The 23,170-nt window shown below is 34.7% G+C and overlaps 1 protein-coding gene across 1 annotated transcript in view; it reads right to left on the bottom strand.

Annotated features, from left to right (window-relative positions):
- DIAPH2 (diaphanous related formin 2) overlaps window positions 1-23,170 on the bottom strand; it is a 295,986-nt gene that overhangs the window by 54,264 nt on the left and 218,552 nt on the right. Inside the window, exons 5-8 of the mRNA XM_029930066.1 lie at window positions 16,390-16,464; window positions 16,241-16,310; window positions 5,270-5,406; window positions 3,731-3,839 (exon numbers count right to left, since the gene is read on the bottom strand). Coding sequence (XP_029785926.1) covers window positions 3,731-3,839; window positions 5,270-5,406; window positions 16,241-16,310; window positions 16,390-16,464 — 391 coding nt within the window. The remainder of the gene's footprint in view (window positions 1-3,730; window positions 3,840-5,269; window positions 5,407-16,240; window positions 16,311-16,389; window positions 16,465-23,170) is intronic.

The raw sequence follows: 23,170 nt of genomic DNA, 5'->3' as shown, positions 1-23,170 counted from the left end.
ATTCACATTGTGACCCTTGGAAAATTATCTAACCTCCACAGGCCTGTTTACTCATCTATAAAATGGGGATACTACTATCTGTCTTCTAGAACTGCTGTGACTATTAAAATGAGGCAATGTGTAAAGTATTAGAACATGGTACATGACTTATAAATGTTATCTTTAATCTCTTATTTTCACGATGCTTCCAAGACATCTAGTTAAGCATTTGGACATCTATATTCGAAAAGAATGAGAGAGAGAAGAGATGAGATGGACTTATAATTCCGGAAAATCACTAGAATACAGCTGGATGCTAAGCTTGGCAGAAACAATTGAGAATATCCACAAGTCAAATAAAATACATATGTATGCATATAAGTATATGTTTATAAGTGTATAAATGGAAATTTATGTATATATATGTAAATGTATATCTAAAGGAAACTTATAATAGAAGAGGACCAAAGATAGAACAGAGAGAACAAAATAATCAAGAAGAAGAGAAACACGTGAAAAAAGAGAAAAAGCAGTTACAGATCAAGGAAAGAATGTGGACCATAAGGCCAAAGGCAGTAAAATTTTCAAGGGTAGAGGTGATTAATATTGTCAAGTAATGAGGATTAGAAAAAGGCCATTGGATTTTGAAATTAGAAGATCACTGTCGACCTTTTTAAGAACCGTGAAAATGCTGAGTTGTAAAAGGGAATTCAGGAAACAGAAAACAAGTACAGATGATTCTTTTAGAGACTGGGACTATGAAATAATAAAGGAAGATGAGAGGTTGGTTCAAAGAACAAGTAAGATCAAAAGGTGTTGTAGCATGGGCGAGAATTGATGCTACTAAGCTGAAGGAAAGTCAGGGAAGAGAGAGCATATGAAGATACATGATTTATTGTCTGTTTCTTGAACTATTGCAGATTATTAAAATCCTATCACAAGTACAAAATTTCACTTAAAAGATGAGCTTGAAAATTTCTATGAGAAGTTAAAAACTTGTTATGAAATCTAAAAAAGGAGAAAAAATGTACACAATTGTTATCTAAATATATAATCAGCGCCATATTTTAACAATTACTTTCTGTGACTATAATAACATTTTGGGAAGTCTCAGGGTACTACATAAATATAAAATGTAATTAAAATACATCACTAACTATAATTTTTAAACAAGTTTAAACTTTTGGTTTTCATCCTGTTTTCTTAAGTATTTCAAGCTTTTAGATGAAATTTTTAATTTACATGAAATAATCCAAATAAAAAAACTCACTTCACATTTCTTTTAAGAGTAAGGCTTTCCATATAACAAATTACTAATTTCTGTAGACCAAAACAGGAAATTTCAGGAGCACCTGGGTGGCTCAGTTAAGTGTCTGACTCATAATTTCTACTTAAGTCATGATCTCACAGTTTCTAAGTCTGAGTGCTGTGTCAGGCTCCACATGGACAGCAAGGAGCCTGCTTGGAATTCTCTCTTTCCCTTTCTCTGCCCCTACTCTGCTCATGTTTGTTCTCTCTCTCTCTCCCTCTCTCTCTCTCTCTCTCAAAATAAATTAATAAAACTTTTAAAAAATTATAAAAGGAAGAAATTGCAGTATACAAATGATTCATCACAGAGACCTGGCTTCAAAATATATCTCTACCCCTCAACAGCTCTGTGATTTTGAATGAGTGATTTGACCAAGTAATGAAAACATTGAATGTATCTAAAACACTTACTTCTTCCTATACATTGTGGGACAAGTACAAACTCCTACATAAGACTGAATGCGAGTGATATTTAGTTAGGCAAGCCCAACTAAAGAAACAAGAACAAAGATTTCAAGAACTCATCTAAAAAGTACAGTTTTCAGGGGAACCTGAGAGGCTTAGTTGGTTGAGCATCCAACTCTTTATTTTGGCTCAGGCCATGATCTCACAGTTGTGAAATGGAGCCCCACCTTGGGCTCTGTGCTGAGCATGGAGCCTACTTAAGATTCACTCTCTCTCTCCCTCTCCCTCTGCTTCTCTTCCCTAGTTGCTGTGCCTCTCTCTAAAAGAAAAAAGTATAGTTTAAAAATATTTCTAATCTTTCAAATATTTCAGCAGATATATTAAATTTTTGAGATAAATTATATATAATATATAACTATATATTATACATAATAGATAATAAGAGGCATATTATAAAAAGGAAAGCAGTAGAAGGAAACATCCCAATTATTTAAAATGTAATAGATTGGACATAAAAGGCACACCATAAAAGTTTATCCAAAATGATAATCATAGTTAAGAGAAATAACAATTAACAAAGATCCTTAAATATTTAAATAGATTATAGTTTTATAACACTAAAGTATTCTCTTTGGACAAGCTAATTCATCTATCTGCTGTAGTTTCAAACTCTGGCAAAAACCAAAAATAATACTAATAATTTATAACATAATAAAAAATTTAAAAAAGAAAATAAATTTTACATTAGATAAGAAATCTTAACATTTAGATCTTCAGTATAACACTCTCTCAACTGAGCTACCTCGGCAAGCCCTGGCTAGAAATCTAAACATTTAAACACTCACTAAATAATTTGATAAAATTAAATGTGGAACCATCTTCTCTTTGTTGAATGATACTACAGTAGTTTAAAAAGTAATTCAGAAAGAGATCTGTCATGGTGTATTAAATGGTAAACAGTAAAAAGAGATGAACACCACAGACCAAAGCCCTGATATCAAATTCTAAGTTTGCCAATTATAAATGTATCAGCTTAGACAAGTTATCTAATTTCAATAAGCCTATTCATCTCATAAACAAAATGGACCTGATAATAGGGCCTACACAGCTCAGTTGTTAAAAGAATTGAATCAGATAATCTATGTAAATTAAAATTCTTAGTCCATCATCTCACACAATAAATATGACTTTTCATCACTCAAAAACAAAGTTATATTTCATAAAATGGGTCATTTCCTGAAACCATCTAAGAAAAGATAGTAAGTTTTGTCATTTTCTATATAAAACATTTAGCCTGGGGGTATACAGGGCTATCAGGTAGGCCCTGACCAAAGAGTTGCAATTCATCTGCCCCATCCCCCACAACAAACATTCTGGTGAGTCATATATCTGGTGTTGTGTGAATGGCATTGAGAGAGATATGCTTATTTTCCTAAATTTCTACAATAAGCCCACAGACTTCATCAACTTATGTTAGGATAACATTGGCTGAATTATTGCCCTGTGGCACTGATTATTGCTAAAGCTTTAATCTCCATGGTTTATTTTATTATTTCTTAATCTTTATTATTTTGAGAGAGAGAGAGAGCATGAGCAGGAAAGGGGCAAAGAGAGGAAGAGAGATAGAATCCCAAGGAGCCTCCACACTGCCAGCACAGAGCCCTATGAGGGGCTCAAACCCATGAACTGTGAGATCACAACCTGAGCTGAAACCAAGAGTTGGATGCTTAACTGAGTGAGCCCCCCAGGTACCCCTATGGTTTATTTTCTTATTTACTAAATTCCTTCCAAATATTAATGATAATCATAGTCACCATATTATAATAACTTGAAGTAGTTTTCCTAATTTTAAACAAATTGTTATTTTCACAGACTAAATATCTAGCTGTTTATAAATGACCAAACAATGGAGTAATTTCATTGTCATGTTACATTCTATTTAAATGGTAGCACAAATGGAGCTGGTGCCATATAAAATGAGTATGTTAAATATAATCCCACAAACAGTTTAAGACAAAAAAACAAAAACAAAACTCACCTGTAATTGCAAAGCTTCATGATTTTCTAATCCTTCCACAATTGGTGAAAATCGTTCCCTATTATTTCTTTCTGCTGCTGTAGTTATTGCCCCTAAAAGTTTATCTAGACTACACACACAAAAATATATATACATATAAATTAGAAATCCATCTTATACACACATTATAATATGCATTATCTTTCAGTCTTCCCTATTTCCTTTCTGGCACTTGATGTTTATAAAGAAAACCACAATTTAACAGTTGTATTCCTTCTTATCCACATATTTTTACAAGTCAAATATCATTGGTTTTAAATAACTTGGGAACATCAAAATGAAAACTCAATTAAAATACCTTGAGGAAAATAAATTTTCTAGGTTAGATTTTTAAAAATATACTTAGTTGATAAACAGAAAAATTAAAAATTTCAGGTTTTGATATTTCATGTGTCAATATGAAAAATCATTTAAGTACAATATGGCATATACAATTATTAAAATCTTATGCACATGAAAATGGACTGTGATATTATAATAAAGTGCTGGAAAGAGTAAATACATTTAAAATAATTGAAAACATCAACAGTCTTTAAAGATGGGAAGTTCGCACCTTAGTCTCATAAAAATGGGAACAAGAAAGAAAAACTAAAAGAGAAAAGCTAAGTAACTAGAAAAGCATCTATAATTTCCTTGAGCAAAAAAATTATTTACCTGAAGAAAATTTTTGGATACTATCTCAATAAATTGTCTGAATCAAATTAACCTCTCTGGATTATACTGTACTTATTGATTTCTTTCTTTCTCATTGCCATGTGGTATTCCATTCAGAAGAAATATTTTAGTTCTTGTCTTTAGAAGATATTTTATTCTTTATTGCAATGCTTCCTTACTAACAGGTCTTAATAATGATATCAAATCTAAATTTTTTCTTTTCAGTCAATATTATCTCCATAGGAAGGCATGATCTAATGTGCATTCAGGAATGACTTGCTACAATTAACACATACATGCACTTGAATAATTACAATCTTTTTGTTCTTTCTGTTTAACAGGATTACCCTATATGCATAACTACATCGTCTTTTCATTATTGTAGACAAATAAAATAAAATACTACTTTAAATAAAATCCTAATACAAATTAAAAGCATCTAGTCAATTCAGTGAGTTAAAGAAGTCAAATTTTATGATGGGTATATATGGGGGATGCTTGTGTGTGTGTGTGTGTGTGTGTGTGTGTGTGTGTATGTGTTTAGCCAAATTTCTTCTCTGATTTTTCCCACTTTTCTAATGATTGCTTTACTTTCAGCTAGATAAAATTCTATTTATTTAATTTGAATCCAACTTTGAAGAATTTCCCACTAGAATTCTCTATAAAATCTATTTCTTTCCAAAAACTTTAAAAATGCTGTAATAATAGATATGATAAAATACCAGTAAACTATTTTCTGAAATTTGATACTATTTTCATGCAAGTAATCTAAAGAAAATCATAAAACATGGGCTTTCTCAAGTGTTATTTTCCATGCACTTAATATAATAATACAAAAATACTTACATGTTCTCTTCTCCAACAATGCAAATAGCAGAAAGTATTTTTACTATTTCAGTCATCATGTTGGGTTGCTTGGGATCAATTGCTCTTGCTAATAGCAAAAGACTCCTTTCATCTTCCAGAATCCTTTGCAATCCAAACTAAACAAAAAGAAAAAAAAAAGAACCTTCATTAAAAATGCCTATGTAATGCATCTTTAATTTAAAAGAACAACTTACAGGATGCCTGGGTGGCTCAGTCAGTTAAGTCACTGGCTCTTGGTTTCAGCTAAAGTCAAGATAGCACTCATATAAAAGCCCATGTCAGTCTTTGAACTACAACACGGAACCTCCTTGGATTTCTCATTCTCCCTCTCTCTGTCCCCCTCTATAGCCCACTCATGCTCACTCTTTTTCTCTCTCAAAATTAATAAACATTTTTAAGAATAAAATAAACAGCAACTTACATTGATCTTCTGAAGACCTATACCTCCACAATGAGGTTCTACTTAATTACATGAATGTTTTTCAAATGTAGTTACTTATCTTTCTATTTTTTTTTAATTTTAAATAACTACATCTTGGGAGTTTTTGCCCCTTGATCCGATATGATTTCCATTAGCGTGCCTAAAATCTCTATAAAGATTTGGGAGAAATATGTGAACAATAAGTATTTCCCCAACAAAGAAAAACCTGTAAAGTACATACTGATATGATTTCCCAATGTAACTCTACTTATGCCATTGGATCTCCCTGGAGATGTCTAGAATTTGTTGTTAAATTATCTACTTTGTGTAAAAATAAAGTTACACAAAGGGAAAAATGTTGGAAAGCTTTTTCTGTATATGATATATACTGGGTAAAGAAGCTATAAATCTCTATACAGGTTTTGCCATACTATCTGCTATCTTCCCCCTTTCAGGAAGCTGTGCTGCATTGCAAAAGCAGAACCCAATGAAATGGTGCCTGAGTTTTGGTAAGTGTCTCAGTCAACTAGGTAGGGAAGGCACCATTTTCACTAATTTGCGAGACTTAAATTTGAACACACAGTGTGTATTATAGGTTGGAATAGGTAAAGAAATGTTTTAAAAGGTTAAAATTGAAATCTTGTCATTTGCAACAACGTGGATATAACTGGATGGTATTATGCTAAGTGAAATAATTCAGTCAGAGAAAGACAGATATCACATGATTTCACTCAGATGTGGAATTTGAGAAACTCAAAGATGAACATGGTGAAGGGATGGAAAAATAAGACAAAAACAGAGAGGGAGGCAAATCATAAGAGTCTTTTAAATACAGAGGAGAAATTGAGGGTTGCTGGAAAGGGTTGTAGAGGGGGAGTGGGTTACATGTGTGAAGGGCTTTAAAGAGGCCACTTTTAAGGATGAGCAGTGGGTATATGTAAGAGATGAATCACTGGATTCTACTGGCGAAGCAAAGACTACACTGTATGTTAACTACGTTGAAATTAAATTAATAAAAAATAAATAAATAAAAATAAAGTAACACTAAAAAAAGTAGATAAACAATGAGAAATAGCTAAAGGGAGAAAGGAGAACTCATTATTAAAACAAATGTGCAGACATTTGGCTAAACAGTTAAAAATTGTTAGAATAAATGGGAGCAGGAATATAGATAATCCCCATGGGTTCACTGTTATTTTATATTAACTTTTGATTTCATTTTTTAAGCTATGCTGGGATTGATAACACCGAACCCTAAAAATAATAAAGATACAGTGTAAAACCAAAAGAGAAAAGAATAAGGGCTAAAATTGGATTTTTACTATATTTAGGAGGTATTTTCTTTTATCTTTGTCCCATAAAGCATTTCTCAGATTTCTTATGAAATGATAGCTTCTTTTTAGTTTAACTGTGGAATTCAACATTTCATTAGACCAAAATTGTCATGTCAAACTTTTAGTTAAGTACCAAATATATGAATATTTTCATGATTCCTAATTTAACTTCCAAAAGAATTTGGGGGCTATGGGAGAATATAGCTAAAGTTCTTAAATGTGCCTTTACCAAGGGTCATAATAAAAAGAATATATGCAGAGACAAGACAGGAAAAAAACGTTAGAGACAAGATGAAAAAGAAGCAAAAACAAACAAACAAACAAAAAAACCCAGAATGGACAAGCACGTATATTGGTGGCCAGTAGGTACTAAATAGCAAGGAAAATAAATGAAAACCATACGTATAAACTAAGAGATGGGTGGTTACTGTGCAATTACCAAACTTAAAATAACAGCTTTAAAAATCAAATAGACCAAGGGAAGAAGGGAAGTTGGTGAAATAGTAGGAGGACCTTATTCTTGCCTTATTCCTTGAACACAGCTAGATATTATCAAATCATTCTGGGGGCACCTGGGTGGCTCAGTCAGTTAAGCCTCCGACTTCAGCTCAGGTCATGATCTCACAGTTTGTGAGTTTGGGCCCTGAGTCGGGATCTGTGCTGGCAGCTCAGAGCCTGGAGCCTGCTTCAGATTCTGTGTCTCCCTCTCTCTGCCTCTTCCCGACTCACACTCTGTCTCTCCCTCTCTGTCAAAAATAAATAAACATTTAAAAAAAAAAAAACATTCTTAACACCCAGAAAATCAATCTGAAGACAGAACAAACTGCGCAACTACAGGGAGAAAAGAGGCCACAACATGGAAGATAAGAGATGCAGTGATATGATTTGGGGGAGAAAAGGATCATGGGAACTACAGAAAGGAGGGAGTACTAATCCCACGGAGAGAGAGTGTGAGATATAGCATCATGGCGGGCACTACACAAGAAAAACACATCCCCAAAGCCACTGACTGGGAAAATAAGAGGGGCTGAGTGGCTAAAATGAACAAAGCAAGAGACTATAGATGTTGGAGAGGGTGTGGAGAGATGGGCACCCTCTTACACTGTTGGTGGGAATGTAAACTGGTGCAGCCACTCTGGAAAACAGTGTGGAGGTTCCTCAAAAAACTATCCATAGAACTCCCTTATGAGCCAGCAATAGAACTGCTAGGGATTTATCCAAGGGATACAGAATTGCTGATGCATAGGATCACATGTACCCCAATGTTCATAGCAGCAATGTCGAAAATAGCCAAAACATGGAAGGAGCCTAAATGTCCATCACCTGACGAATGGATCAAGAAGATGTTGTATATATTCACGATGGAGTACTACATGGCCATGAGAGGGAATGACATATGGCCCTTCATAGGAAAGTGGATGGACCTTGTGGGTGTCATGCTGAGTGAAGTAAGCCAGGCAGAGAAGAACAGAAACCATATGTTTGCACTCATAGGTCTAGCAGGAAAACAAGAGAGACCTAATGGAGAACCAGGAGGAGCGGAGGAGCGAGAGAGAGTTGGGGAGAGAGAGGGATGCAAAACTTGAGAGACTATTGAATGCTGAGAATGAACTGAGGGTTGAAGGGGAAGGGGGAAGGGGGAAAAAGAGGTGGTGGTGATGGTGGAGGGCACTTAAGGGGAAGAGCACTGGGTGTTGTATGGAAAACAATTTGACAATAAAATGTTATGGAAAAAAGTGTACATTAGCACTAAGTGTTATTTGGAAACCAATTTGACAATAAACTATTATAAAGAACAAAAATAAAAAAAATAAAAGTGTACATTAAATCTGAAATTGAAGTCCACACCATTGTCAGGTTCAAGACTGGCTGGCTTAGCAGTTCTCCTGTGGAGAAGGAGGTCAGGGGCCCAAGAGCAGAGAATGTGATCTGAGAATCCCCTGGGTTGCACTGAAGGGACAGTTCCCCTTCTTGGAGGGCATTTGGGAAAGGCAGCACTGCCTGTCAGGGGACAAAGGAGCCAGCAGGCACCATGAGCTGACCCATTCATTAGCACATAGGCAGAAAATCCTGCTGAGGGCAGCTAACCTGGATGCCAGTTTTTGCTATGATTTACCATGAACTCCAAGCCACTTCGCATTTGTGCAACTGCTTTTCTCGGAAAAAGTGCTACCAGCCATAGCGCAGCGAGACCCTCCCCCAGAGGATAGCATGGGTCTCTGTTGCACTGGGTCCCTAAAATTTGGAGCTGTGAATCCCAGCCATGCATCTGACATAAATCACAGGAGCACTGCACCCCGCTGGGTGTAAAGACAGTGGAGATACAGGGTAAGCTCAGGAATCTTACAGAAGCCTGGCACAGGAAGGGAAACTGCCCGCTCTTCTGTGAGGGCTATCAGAACAGCAGAGGATACAAATCACCGCCTCAATGGAAGACTGTGAGCCCACACAATTCTTCACCCCTCCAATAGCACCAACAAACTTCAAAGAGCAGCGCAGCACACACAGTGGAGGCTTGAGACACTCAAACCAATCCATGTCCCTCTGTCGTCTGAAGGTGCATTTTTAATAGGGCAAGTGTGACTGACAGCCAGAGTGCAGCAGACCTCTCTTACAGAAGGCCCATACAACTCCACCACCACACACACACAGAGCAGGTGTACTGATCCTACGGTGTTGCAGAGCTTCAGCTCTAGTAAAAGAAACACTAGGAACAGGCTTTCCTAACACACAAAAAATAGAGACCTAGAATAAATGAAAAGACAGAGGAATTAATCCCCCCCCCCAAAAGAAAAGAACAAGAGGCCACAGCCAAGGAACTAATAAAAATTGATATAAGTAATGGGAAGGAACTAGAATTTAAAACAACAATCATAAGGATACTAGCAGGGCTTGAGAAAAACATAGAGAAAATTAGAGACCTTTACCACAGAGATAAAAGTCCTAAAAACTAGTAAGTTTGAAATAAAAAATGCTGTAACAGATACAAAACTGACTGATGTACTGAACAGAGGATGGAAGAGGTAGAGGAACAAATAAGTGATCAGAAGGTGAAATTATGGAAAATAGTGAAGGTGAAAAGAAGGGGGAAAGAAAAATATTGGACCACAAATGTAGACTTAGGGAACTCAGCAACTCCTTTAAGTGTAATAACATTTGTATCATAGGAATCATAGAAAAAGAGAGGGAAAGGGGGGCATAAGGTTTACTTAAGAAGATTATAGCTGAAAACCTCCCTAATCTGGGGAGGAAACAGACATGCAAATCTTAGAGGCACAAAAACTCCCATCAAAATCAACAAAAGCCTCTCACCACCAAGATATATCATAGTAAAATTTTCAAACTAAATAGATAAGAAAAGAATCCTGAAAGCAATAAGAGAAAAGAAATCCCTAAACTACAAGGGAAAATAAATCAGGTCCCTGACCAATCTCTCCACAGAAACCTATTAGACCAAAAGCAAGTGGCATGATATATTCAACAGGCTAAACTAGAAAAAAATGCAGGCAGAAAGGCTGTCATTCATAATACGAGAGATAAAGAGCTTTCCAAAGAAACAAAAGCTATAGGAGTACCTGATCACCAAACCAACCCTGTAAGAAATATTAAAGGAGACTATTTGAGTGGGAAAGAAAGACCAAAAACAACAAAGACTCTCCAAAGACAGAAAGAGAGAAAATCTATAGAAACGCTGGCTTCACAGATAATACAATGGCACTAAATTCATATCTATCAATAATCACTCTGAATGTAAAATGGTTAAACTGTTCCAATCAAAAGACATAGGGTATCAGAAAGGATAAAAAGAAAAAAACAAGACTCATCTATCTGGTGACTACAAGAGACACATTTGAGACCTAAAGACAGCTGCAGATTTCAAATGAGGATGATGGAGAACTATGTATCATGCTAATGGACATCAAAAGAAAGCCAAAATATCCAAAGTTATACCAGACAAACTAGGTTTTAAACCAAAGACTGTAAGAAGAGATGAAGAAGGGTGATATATCATGATAAAGCAGTCTATTCAATAAGATCTGATAATTGTAAACATTTATGCCCCAAAAATAAAACACTCAAATATGCAAAACAGTTAATAACAAACATAAAGACTCTCAGTGATAATAATACAATAATAGTAGGATATTTAACATTCCACTTACAGCAATGGACAGATCCATTAAGCAGAAAATCAACACAGAAACAATGGTTTTGAATGAGAAACTTGACCAGATGGACTTAACAGACATATTCATAACATTTCATAATAGAGCAGCAGAATACATATTTTTTATCAAATGCACATGGAACATTCATTATAATAGTTCCCATACCGAATCATAAATCAGGCCTCAACAATTGCAAAAAGACAGAGATCATACCACGTATAATTTGTGATCATAATGCTATAAAACTTAAGTCAACCACAAAAAAAAATTGGAAAGACCACAAACACATGGAGGTTAAAGAACATCCTACTAATGAATGAATGGGTTAACCAGGAAATTAAAAAAGGCCTATATCAAGAAGCCAGAAAATTTTCAGTTATACAACCTAACATTAAATCTAAAGGAGCTAGAAAAGGAAAGGGAAATAAAGCTATAGCCAGCAAAAGAAGGGAGATAATAAAGACTAGAGCAGAAATAAGTGACATAGAAACAAGAAAAAAAGAAACCGGAACAGATCAATAAAACAAGGAGCTAGTTCTCTAAAAAAAATTAATAAAATTGATAAACCCCTAGCCAGACTTATAAATAAAAAAGACAAAGGCCCCAAACAAATAAAATCATAAATGAAAGAGGAGCTATCACAACTAACACCACAGAAATACAATTGGGCAATCTGGAATAAATGGATGAATTCATAGAAACATTTAACCACAAAATCTGAAACATAAAGAAATAGAAATTTTTAATGGACTGATAACCAGTAAAGAAATTTGAATCAGTAATCAAAAATCTCCAACAAACAAATGTCCAGGGCCATGTAGCTTTCCGGTGGAATTCTACCAGATATTTAAAGAAGAGTTAATGTCTATTCCTCTCAAATTGTCCCAAAAAGTAGAAACGGAAGGAAAATTTCCAAGGTCAGTCTATGAGGCCAGCATTACCTTGATTCCAAAAGCAGACAAACACCACTAAAAAGGAAAATTATAGGTTAATACTCCCGAAGAACATGGATGAAAAATTCTCAACCAGATGCCAGGAATTCAAATCCAGCATTACATTAAGGAATTATTCACTATGATTAAATTGAATTTATTCTTGTGCTGCAAGGATAGTTCCATAATTGCAAATCAATGAATGTGATAAACTGCGTTAATAAAAGAAAGGATACAAACTATATGATCCTCTCAATAGATGTAGATAAAGCATGTGACAAATCACAGCATCCATTCTTCATAAAAAACCTCAACAAAGTAGGGATAGAGGAAATATACTTCAACATCATAAAGGCCATATGCAAAAGACTCATGTCTAATATCAACTAAGAGATTTTCCTCTAAGGTCTAGAACAAGAAAAGGATGTCCACTCTTATTCATTGTTATCTGACAGAGTACTGGAAGTCTAGCCTCAGCAATTGAAAACAAAATGAAATAAAAATATCAGCAAGTAAGATGTCAAAATTTTATTATTTGCAGACCACATGACATTCTATGTAGAAAACCTTAAGGACTCCACCAAACAATTTCTAGAACTGATACACAAATTCAGAAAAGTTGAAGAATATAAAATCTACATAGAGAAATCTGTTGTCTCTCTATGCACCAATAATTAAGAGGCAGGAATCAAGGAACCAATCCCATTTATAATTGCAACAAAAACCATAAGATGTGTAGGAATAAACCTAACCAAAGAGGTAAAAAAAATCTGTACTCTGAAAACTATGGAACAGTTATGAAAGAACCTAAAGATGACAAAAATAAATAGAAACCTATATATAAAGCTAGTAATGAAGCTATTGTCATTAGAGAGTATGGTACTGACACAAAAACAGACACATAGATCAGTGGAACAGAATAGAAAAGGCAGAAATGGACCTACAACTATATGGCCAACTAATATTTGACAAAACAGAAAAGAATATCCTATGGAAAAAAGAAAGCCTCTTCAACAAATGGTTTAGGGAAAACTGGACAGCAACATGCAGAAGAATGAAATTACACTACTTTCTTACACCATAAAAGAATAAGTTCAAATGGATGAAAGACCTAAATATAATACAGGGAACCATCAAAATCTTAGAAGAAATACAGGCAGCAAGAAGAACCTTTTAGACCTCAGTTGAAAAAAATTCTTACTAGATGTGTCTCCAGATGCAAATGATACGAAGACAAAAATAAACTATTGGGGCTTCATCAAGATAAAAAGCACACAGTAAAGGAAATGATAAACAAAAATAAAAGGCTACCTACAGAATGGGAGAAGATACTTACAAATGACATATCTGACAAAAGGTTAGTATCCAAAATGTATAAAGTACTTATCAAACTCAACACACCAAAAACAAGTAATCCTGTGAAGAAACAGGCAGAAGACAAGAATAGACACTTGTCCAAAGAAGACATCCAGATGCTTAACAGACACATGAAAGGATGCTCCACATTCCTCATCACCAGAGAAATACAAATCAAAACCATAATGAGATACCACCTCATACCTATCAGAGTGGAGAAAAATTAACAACACAGAAAACAACAGATGTTGGCGAGGATGCAAAGAAAGGGGAACCCTCTTGCACTGCTGGTGGGAATGCAAACTTGGTGCAACCATTCTGGAAAATAGTGTGGAGGTTCCTCAAGAAATTCAAACTAGAATTACCCTACATTCCAGCAATTGCAATATGAGGCATTAACCCAAAGGATACAAAAATGTAGATTTGAAGGGGCATATGCACTCCCAATGTTTACAGCAGCACTATCAACAATAGTCAAATTATGGAAGAGCCCAAATGTCCATCAACTGATGAATGGATAAAGAAGAGGTGGTATCTACAATGGAATATTATTCAGCCATCAAAAGAATGAAATATTACTGTTTGCAATGATATGGATAGAGTTAGAGTGCATTATGCTAAAGAAAATCAGTCAAAGATAAATACCAAATGATTTCACTCATATATGGAATTTAATAAACAAACTAGATGAACATATGGGAAGTGGGGGAAACAAAAAGTGAAATGAACTATGAGAAATTCTTAGAGAATAAACTAACGGTAGATGGAGGGAAGTGGGTGGCAATGGGCTAGATGAGTGATGCGTATTGATGAGGGCACTTGTTGTGATGATCACTAGGTATTGTATGTAAGTAATGAATCACTAAATTCTACTCCTGAAACTAATATTGCACTGTATGTTAACCTACTAGAATTTAAACAGAAATCTGAGAAAAGAAGAAACAATCAATCTAAACCTAAGAGCAATATGACAGCAATGGAAGCTAGGAGGCAATGGGTTACTTTTTCATTTTATTATGGTCTTATGATTACATGTTTTGTTTAAAGGAAAAGAGAAAGTTATCTAAACTTCTTGGGGCCAACAACTATGAAGTTTAGCTCATTTCAGATGCAAGTGCTATGTTTTGACTATGACAATTTATTCCACATGGAGTGGATATATTAGTATACATATATTTTTATATTGAATGTGTATGCCTATTATTTCACATGCCTATAATTAAAATATTAATGATTTATTCATTTATTAAGCATTTATATGCAAGATCTAAGTGAAAAAATCATGTTCTTTAAAACTGCCAAGCTCCTTAAGTAATAAGTAGTTATGTTTTAACATAAAAAGTAATGCCTTGTGAGACAAGGCTCTACAGGAAATCTCACTACCATGAATTTCTCTAGTTGCAACCCTGATTATAGTTATTTAGTATCCTGGGAAGCTGTGAGAGTTGACAACGTAAGTCAATAAGAATTTAAAACTAAGGGTTCTAAAACTAATTTTACATATGAGGGGATTGATAGCCAGAGAGGTCAAGTGATTTTCCAAATGCCACTCAACTTAGTGGTAAATCATCTACTATATATCTCACTTTCTAGTACTTCTACTGTTTTATTACTTCTTTGTTTCTGTCAATTGAATAAAGAGATTTATCTTGATTTGTGGAGATGCAAGGTTCATTAAGTGTTTTCTTCTTAAGAGATCAGAATCTGCATAATTCTCATGCAAAACACTAAAGGTACAAAAATTCAGGAATTCTGTATTGATGCTGATGGAAAGCTTTCTGAAAGAGACTTCCATGAACAGCCCAATTAGTATAGTCTATACAGCAATCTTATGTCAACTAGCAATTAACCTCTACACATGCTGAAAGTTCTTTGCTGATACACTGATACATGTGTACATTATATATATATATATATATATATATATATATATATATAATCCTATGTTTAAAAAGACTGTTTTCAGATTAAACAATTTTATTGCATTACTTATTAATAGCTACACATTTATATTATGTTAATAGCTACACATTTGTCCAGTTTTGGGTCACTGTTATAATTATTTCTATTAAATATTTTGAGATTATCAAAAACACCATCTAAAGAGAAATATACAATTAATTAATTAGTCAGTGGTATCTTACTTACAGGAATATAGAGTACATCATGTTAATACAGTAACAAAATAGTTTACAGAAAAAACAACTATAACTTCATAACCTGTACAAAGATTACTATTAGGAAAAAAAACACTCTTGTCTAGAATTCATAAAGCCCCTCATACTGAAATTGCTATAGATATAGTAAAAAAAATCCCTGCTATCTTCCAAAAATGTCTTCTATATATATTAACTCACTGACATTAATTGAACACAAAAGAAAAATCTTCATCATAATGTTCTTAGTAAACAAGTCAAACCATAGTTTTGGATTTTTCTTTTCAATGAAATAAAAATCCTGTAAAAAATGGTATTTAACATATAGCATTTAGTTATAAAAGAAAAAAGTATTATCTTATTTGGGAACAGGCTTATATTTCCATAATTCTAAAAACCTATCAATAAATATTTTGAGAAGCAAAGTATATTTTTAAATATGTTTAAGTGAAGCTTATGTTTTACACCATAAAGACCCTCTGACAACTGAATAAGTACCTACTATTTTGTCTGTTTCATATTTCCATATACTGTTGGACAAGTTCTCACCTTTTGTGACAGGCAGAAATAAATACTACTTACCTTATTATTCATAAATGCTTTGAGGCACTGAATAAGTTTATACTGATTCTTCTTGTCTATATTTTCTTGCCTGAATAAAGGAGAAATAAACAGGTTATGTTGTACTCAAAATTTTCTCCTTCAGTGATTTTTTTCATGTTTATTCTTACTGTTTCTTGTCCAGAAGCTTTTCCAGCACATCCAATAAGAGGCCGAGACCTTCATGGCCAAAGTTGTTAACCCAGCTATGAAATAAACAAAAAATATGTATAAATAATTTATATACTTAAAACATTAAATTTCCAAAATGAAATTTTGATTTTCAAATATGATAATCCTGTCTTTATATCACTTGTCATATTTTTCTACTTCCATTGCTAGAAGTATTGACTCTACGAAGAAGATTCAGAGATCTTTACCTCAATCCCAGACTTCTCTTCATATTTTAGATTACCTACTCCACAGTACTACCTCGGTTGTTTCACCAGAATCAGATACTTAAGCCAGCATATTTAAGCCAAATTGATCTTCCCCTGTGTCTTTGTTACCTTCTATCAACTTTTCTTCCACTCTTCCATACTGTTAATAATCCCACTATTCTTTGAATCCTTCAGACTTGAAATACAGGTGTAATTGTTTGATCCCCACCTCTTTCACCTTTGTATTCCTTTCATTCATTCAACAAATATTTATTAAGTACCTACTAAGAACCAGCCATGTTCTGGGTGATAGAGATATAACAGGCAACAAAACTAAGCCTTTACCCTCATGTAGCTTTCTACCCAAAAACAGGGAGACATAATAAACAGATAAACAAGTATATAACAAAATGTTAGCGGCTTAGAGCTATGAAGAAAAATCAACTTTGGTAAATGAAATAACGAATGCCAGGATGTGATTTTTTTTTAATGTGTAGTCAAGGGTGGGGCGCCTGGGTGGCTCAGCTGGTTAAGCATCTGGCCTTGGCTCAGCTCATGATCTCGCGGTTCATGGGTTCGAGCCCCACGTCCGGCTCTGTGCTGACAGCTAGCTCACAGCCTGGAGCCTGCTTCGGATTCTGTGTCTCCCTTTCTCACTGACCCTCCCCTGCTTGCACTGTCTCTGTCTCTCGAGAATAAATAAAGAAAAACATTAAAAATTTTTTTTAAATAAATGTGTATTCAGGGGAAAGACTGTTTGATTGGGGGGCATTTGAGCAGAGTCTTCCAGGAAGTGAGGACTTTCACAGAAGGATGAAGAACAAATCGAGTTCTAAGGAAGTAGCTAGTATGATTGCAGTATTCCAGAAACTGTGACAAGACTTGTGTGGCTGCAGCTAAATAAGAAGTCTTGGAAGAACGGCAGGAAATAAAGTCCCATGTGTGGAAGACTGATCATGTATAGCTTGCTTTGATTTTCTCTCATCCAGTCATGAATATGCTACTTGTAGAATGACTCCCACATATTTCCCCTCCCCTCCTTTTCCTTTTGTCTGATAACATTCTAGTTTAGCCTTGTTTACCTTTTCTTTAATGTGACAGGATTCTCCAAACTAGGGTCTCTGCAGCTTCATTCTTTTATTCTTTTTACAAAATATGGAATTAGATTACAGTTAACAAGTAGTCATATGTCCAAAAATTTCCTGTGGAGTACCTAACACATTTCAATCCCCTTGACCCAACATTCTGATCTAGCCTCAAATATTCAGAGCCAATCATATCCCCTATATATATGGGGTTCATTTAAAACAAATTCAGCTTTAATGTCCATAGTGAAAATGAGAAAAAATCAACATGGCATTGTAACGATAATTGGCAGCAAACTACTATTCAATAGAGGAATGTAATCAGTACAATGAGCCATTTTCTCTAAAGACTCTCCCTAATCAATGGGGTGCTAGTGGAAAAAGAAAGTGACATCAGCTCTAAGAAGAATATGCCAACAGATATTACAGTACAATATACCTTTACATTGGTATATTACATTGGTATATTGGTATATTTTTAAATAATAGGAATTCTTAAAATGATAGGAATTGTGAACAGATCCATGTACACAGTCCTGGGTATCTCTTTTGGCATCTAGGAAGATAAAATAATCTATGACATCCTTATATTTAATACTTATAAATTGTTTTTCAAGATTCTAAATTTTACTCATATTATTTTCACATCCAGTGATATTAAAATTATTAGTTATTTTTTCCTTGGTTTAGGAAAGTGGTGTAAGAACATGATTTATATCTGTTCACTTAAAATTAGTCACCCACACATCCCAGACATCTTCAAATTCTGTGGTTTATGGTACGTTGGTTTTACTCAGTGGAAATTATTTTTGGTTTGAAAAAACATAGGATACTCATGAACCTAAGTGTGAGAAAACCAGGCAGTAAAAAGTCTTAACAGAATATTTTAGGCCAATGGTCAGTTGAAGCATAGTTAGAATATACAAGACTTTTAAAGTAGACAGAATGGAAGTACAAAAGGAGCCTGTTACTAGACAGATAATTATGTAGCATGATGATACTCGGTAGGTTAAAAGTAAGGAATGCAACTAAACATAGCTTTTTTTTTTTTTACCCTCCTTTTTCTCTTGCCAGCCAGCACCATTTTTCTGTCAGACACTAAACAGTTTGTGGCCTCTAGCCAAATGCTATTTTCTCTTTCTTTTTCTTTCTCTCTCTTTATGTGTGTGTGTGTGTGTGTGTGTGTGTGTGTGTGTGTGTGTGTGTAGATAGATAGATAGATAGATAGATAGATAGATGATAGATAGATAGAGATTTTACCCAATACAAAAGTAGCCATGGAATGATGAAGTTTAAATACAAAATGTTGGCAATTCTACATAGGCAAGAATCCTGATACTGAAGTAATTATAAATCAGTGGTTGTCAAGGTATGTGCTCCAAACCAGCTGCAGCAGTAACAACAACAAAAACAACTGAGAACTTGTCAGAAATAAATATCCCTGGGCCCCACTCCAAACCCACCAAATCAGTAACACTGGAGATGGGGCTCAGCAATCTATGTTTTAACTAAACCTCTAGGTGATTCTAATGCTCAGTCAAGTCTGAGAACCACTGACATAAAGGGCTAGTATCCAAAATATACAAGGAGCTCACTAAACTCCATACATGAAAAATGAATGATCCAGTGAAGAAATGGGCAGAAGACATGAATAGACACTTCTCCAAAAAGGACATCCAGATGGCCAACAGGCACATGAAATGATACTCAGCGTCACTCATCATCAGGGAAATTCAAATCAAAACCACACTGAGATACCACCTCAGGCCAGTCAGAGTGGCTAAAATGAACAAATCGAGAGACTATAGATGCTGGCGAGGGTGTGGAGAGACGGGCACCCTTCTACACTGTTGTTGGAATCAGTTTACAACCACTGTTGTAAACTGGTGCAGCCGCTCTGGAAAACAGTGTGGAGGTTCCTCAAAAAACGATCAATAGAACTCCCCTATGACCCAGCAGTAGCACTGCTAGGGATTTACCCAGGGGATACAGAAGTGCTGATGCATAGCGGCACATGTACGCCAATGTTCATAGCTGCACTTTCTACAATAGCCAAATCATGGAAAGAGCCTAAATGTCCATCACCTGATGAATGGATCAAGAAGACGTGGTATGTATATACAATGGAGTACTATATGGCAATGAGGAAGAATGAAATATGGCCATTTGTAGCAAAGTGGATGGACCTTGAGGCTGTCATGCTAAGCGAAATAAGTCAGGCAGAGATGGATAGATACCATATGTTTGCATTCATAGGTCTAACAGGAGAGACCCGGTAGGGGACCATGGGGAGAGGAAAGGGGAAAGAGAGCGGGGGAGAGTGAGGGACACAGATCAAGGGAGACTACTGAATACTGAAAACGAACCATGGACTGAAGGGGGAGGGGGAGGGAGGGAGGGGTTGATGGTCATGGTGGGGGGCACTTGTGGGGAGAAGCACTGGGTGTTATATGGAAACCAATTTGACAATAAACTGTTAAAAAAAAAAAGAGAGAGAGAACCACTGACATAGAACACTGCCTTTCTCAGGCAGAACTCAGGCTCAAAAATCAAGATTGCTTTATACACCCTCCCAACCACACTATAAATACCCACTGCCACAGGACAGAGATCAGGAATTCAGTCCAAGCAAGTATATTTGGTATATTTTACAGAGTATGCAAATTTCAGCTCTGAGTTATTCCATACTAATTTGAATATCTAAAGATATAAATATACAGTTGATGACTCGATTTCAAATCTGCCTCAGAAATTGCAAATAAGGACAGATAAATACATATATTTTCTGTAGTAGCTCAGTTCTGAAATAAGAAATTGTAATTTATCACAGACCCTTCATTTACAAAAGAGACATAGAAGCAGCAGAGGATAATGAAGAACCAAACAGAATAAAAAACAGGGAAGCAGAATGATCTAATTCCCATTACCACTCTAAAACATAAGGTTTTTTTCTTTCCTTTTTTACTGAAAATTTACATACAACAAAATTAATCATTTTGACAAATGCATAATCATGAAACCTCCAATACAAAGAAGATATACAGCATTTTCATCACTACAAAATACTCCATTATTCCTTTTTACAGTCAATCCTTTTTCCAAACTCCCAGCCCCCTGGCAACACTTATCTGATTTGTGACCCTAGTTTTGCTTTTTCTAGAATCTTACTAGAAATGGAATTATAAAGTATGCATGTTTTGTGTCTGGCTTTTTTCATTTAGCAAAAATATTATGATATTCAACCATTGTGTTCCATTTATCAATGGCCCATTCCTTCTTCCTGTATGGATATACCACAGTTGTTTTTTTTGTTAATCTATTCATCAGTTGATTAGTATCTTGGTTATTTCCAGGTTTTCACACTTATGAATATAACTGCTATAAACATCCATCATTTTTATTGGGAAAGTAACTAGGGGTGAAATTGCTGGGCTTCATGATAAGCATATGTTTCACTTTTTAAGAAATAGCTTTCCAAAATGGCTAACCTATTTGGCATTCGTTCAGCAAAGTGTAATAGCTCCACTTGCTCAGAATCCTTTCCAGTTTTCACATTGTCAAATCTGTTTAAACTTTAGTCATTCTAAAACTTGTTTTCAGATAAATAAACTGAGAAGGAAAGTAGTTAAGTAACTTTCCAAACATCACTCAACAAGTATCAGTTCTGGGACTCACACCCAGGTCTAAATCCAAAGCCCATGTTTATTTCAATCCTGCCGCTAGAAATTACTAAAAGGACCAGAAGATGATTTTCTATAACACCCGCATTGAGCTTCTATCTATCTTACATCTATTTTATATATATATATATATATATATATATATATATATATATATATACACACACACACACACACATATATATAATACCTATGTCTAGACACACAAACACATACTTTGCTTTCTTTAACAGCTTACATCATTCATTTAGGTGTGATAAATACTTTTTTCACCATGCTTTTTGTGTCTTTTAAAGTCCTAAGCTTTATAAGAAATCTACTAAATACTGCTAAGGAAAGATATCTGGAGAACCCAACTAAAACTTCCAATTAAGATTTAGGCAAGGCAGCTCATTGAAAAGAATAGGACCAGAATGTAGCTTATACTCCCCGCCACCACTGACTTTGGATGAGCTCTATAGTTTATATTCTTTTGTTAGTAACATATTGGTGATTTTATGTTATTAAGTCACCTAAGTCAATGAGTTGCCTTGACGTGCTATACATCTAAGATGATGTTGTGGCCAGTACTTTTGAGGGTGCCAGGTGGAACAAATAAGCCACCAAACAAAAACAAAAGGAAGATCAGTCAGAAAGATTCATTTATAAGTGAGCAAGAGGCCAGAATTAGATCTGAAGACTGAAAAAGAAGCCAGGAAGATTAGCTAGAGAGCAAGAGAATAAACCCATACTAGGGTAGTATCTTCTGAACTAGTATAAAAGGCTTGGCTATATCCATCAGGAAATACAGCATCTGGTTCTTTACTCAAGAAGTTAAAAATTAAAAATCTTTCCCCAAATTTATTCAAAGATCAGGAAAATATCCCACCATCCACCAGTGGAATATGCTGAGACCATATGCATGTTTAAAAGTGGAAGTTTTAGAAAAAGACAGATGTAGGTTCCAATCCCATCCCTACCATATTCTAGTTGTGTTATTTACAATCAATTAAACTCTCTGAGCTTGTTTTCTCATCCTCAAAATAGGGATGATAATAGTACCTATACCCCATGCAGTCTTTGTGACTATTAAGTGAAATAATATATGTGAAATAACATAGTGAAGACTGTATTAAACTTTTAAAATGTTAAAAACCAAAAACCTGATTGTTCTTTAAATGTTCTATTCCAAATTACAGTATGAATTTTAGGCATAAATTAAAAACTCCTTTTAAATAATATAAACAGTTAATAACATTCATCATTCATTTACTGAAACCAGTTTAATTAGTATGAAATATGCAGAGGAATCTAAACATACCAGAGTTTTACTACTGATTAATTTTTAAAAAGGCTTTCATAATTTAATATTTGATACTCTTATTAATGCATATGTTTAACTTGTTACTATTCAACTTTGCATATATTTATTTCTAATTATATTTAATGCTAGCTAATTCTCACTGAAATGACATGGAATTACAAAGGGGAAAGAGACTGTAGAGAGAGTCTATTTATATGTCATGCATAATTTTGACAAAGATTATCAAAATATATTAAGATTTATAATGCTTATTAGACACACACACACACACACACACACACACTCACACACACACACACAACCAGTAGCAGGAGGGGCAGAGAGAGAGAGAGAAACCCAAGCAGGTTCCAAAGAGCCTAAATCTCATGAGCTGTGAGATCATGACCTGTGTCTGATGATTAACCGACTGAGGTACCCAGGCCCCCCAAAACAGTTTAAGGTTTTAAAACAAATCTACCTCAAGC

This window comes from Suricata suricatta, chromosome X, assembly GCF_006229205.1.
Source record: "Suricata suricatta isolate VVHF042 chromosome X, meerkat_22Aug2017_6uvM2_HiC, whole genome shotgun sequence".
NCBI classification, from domain to species: Eukaryota; Metazoa; Chordata; class Mammalia; order Carnivora; family Herpestidae; genus Suricata; species Suricata suricatta.
This window is presented reverse-complemented; position numbering and strand designations above follow the sequence as displayed.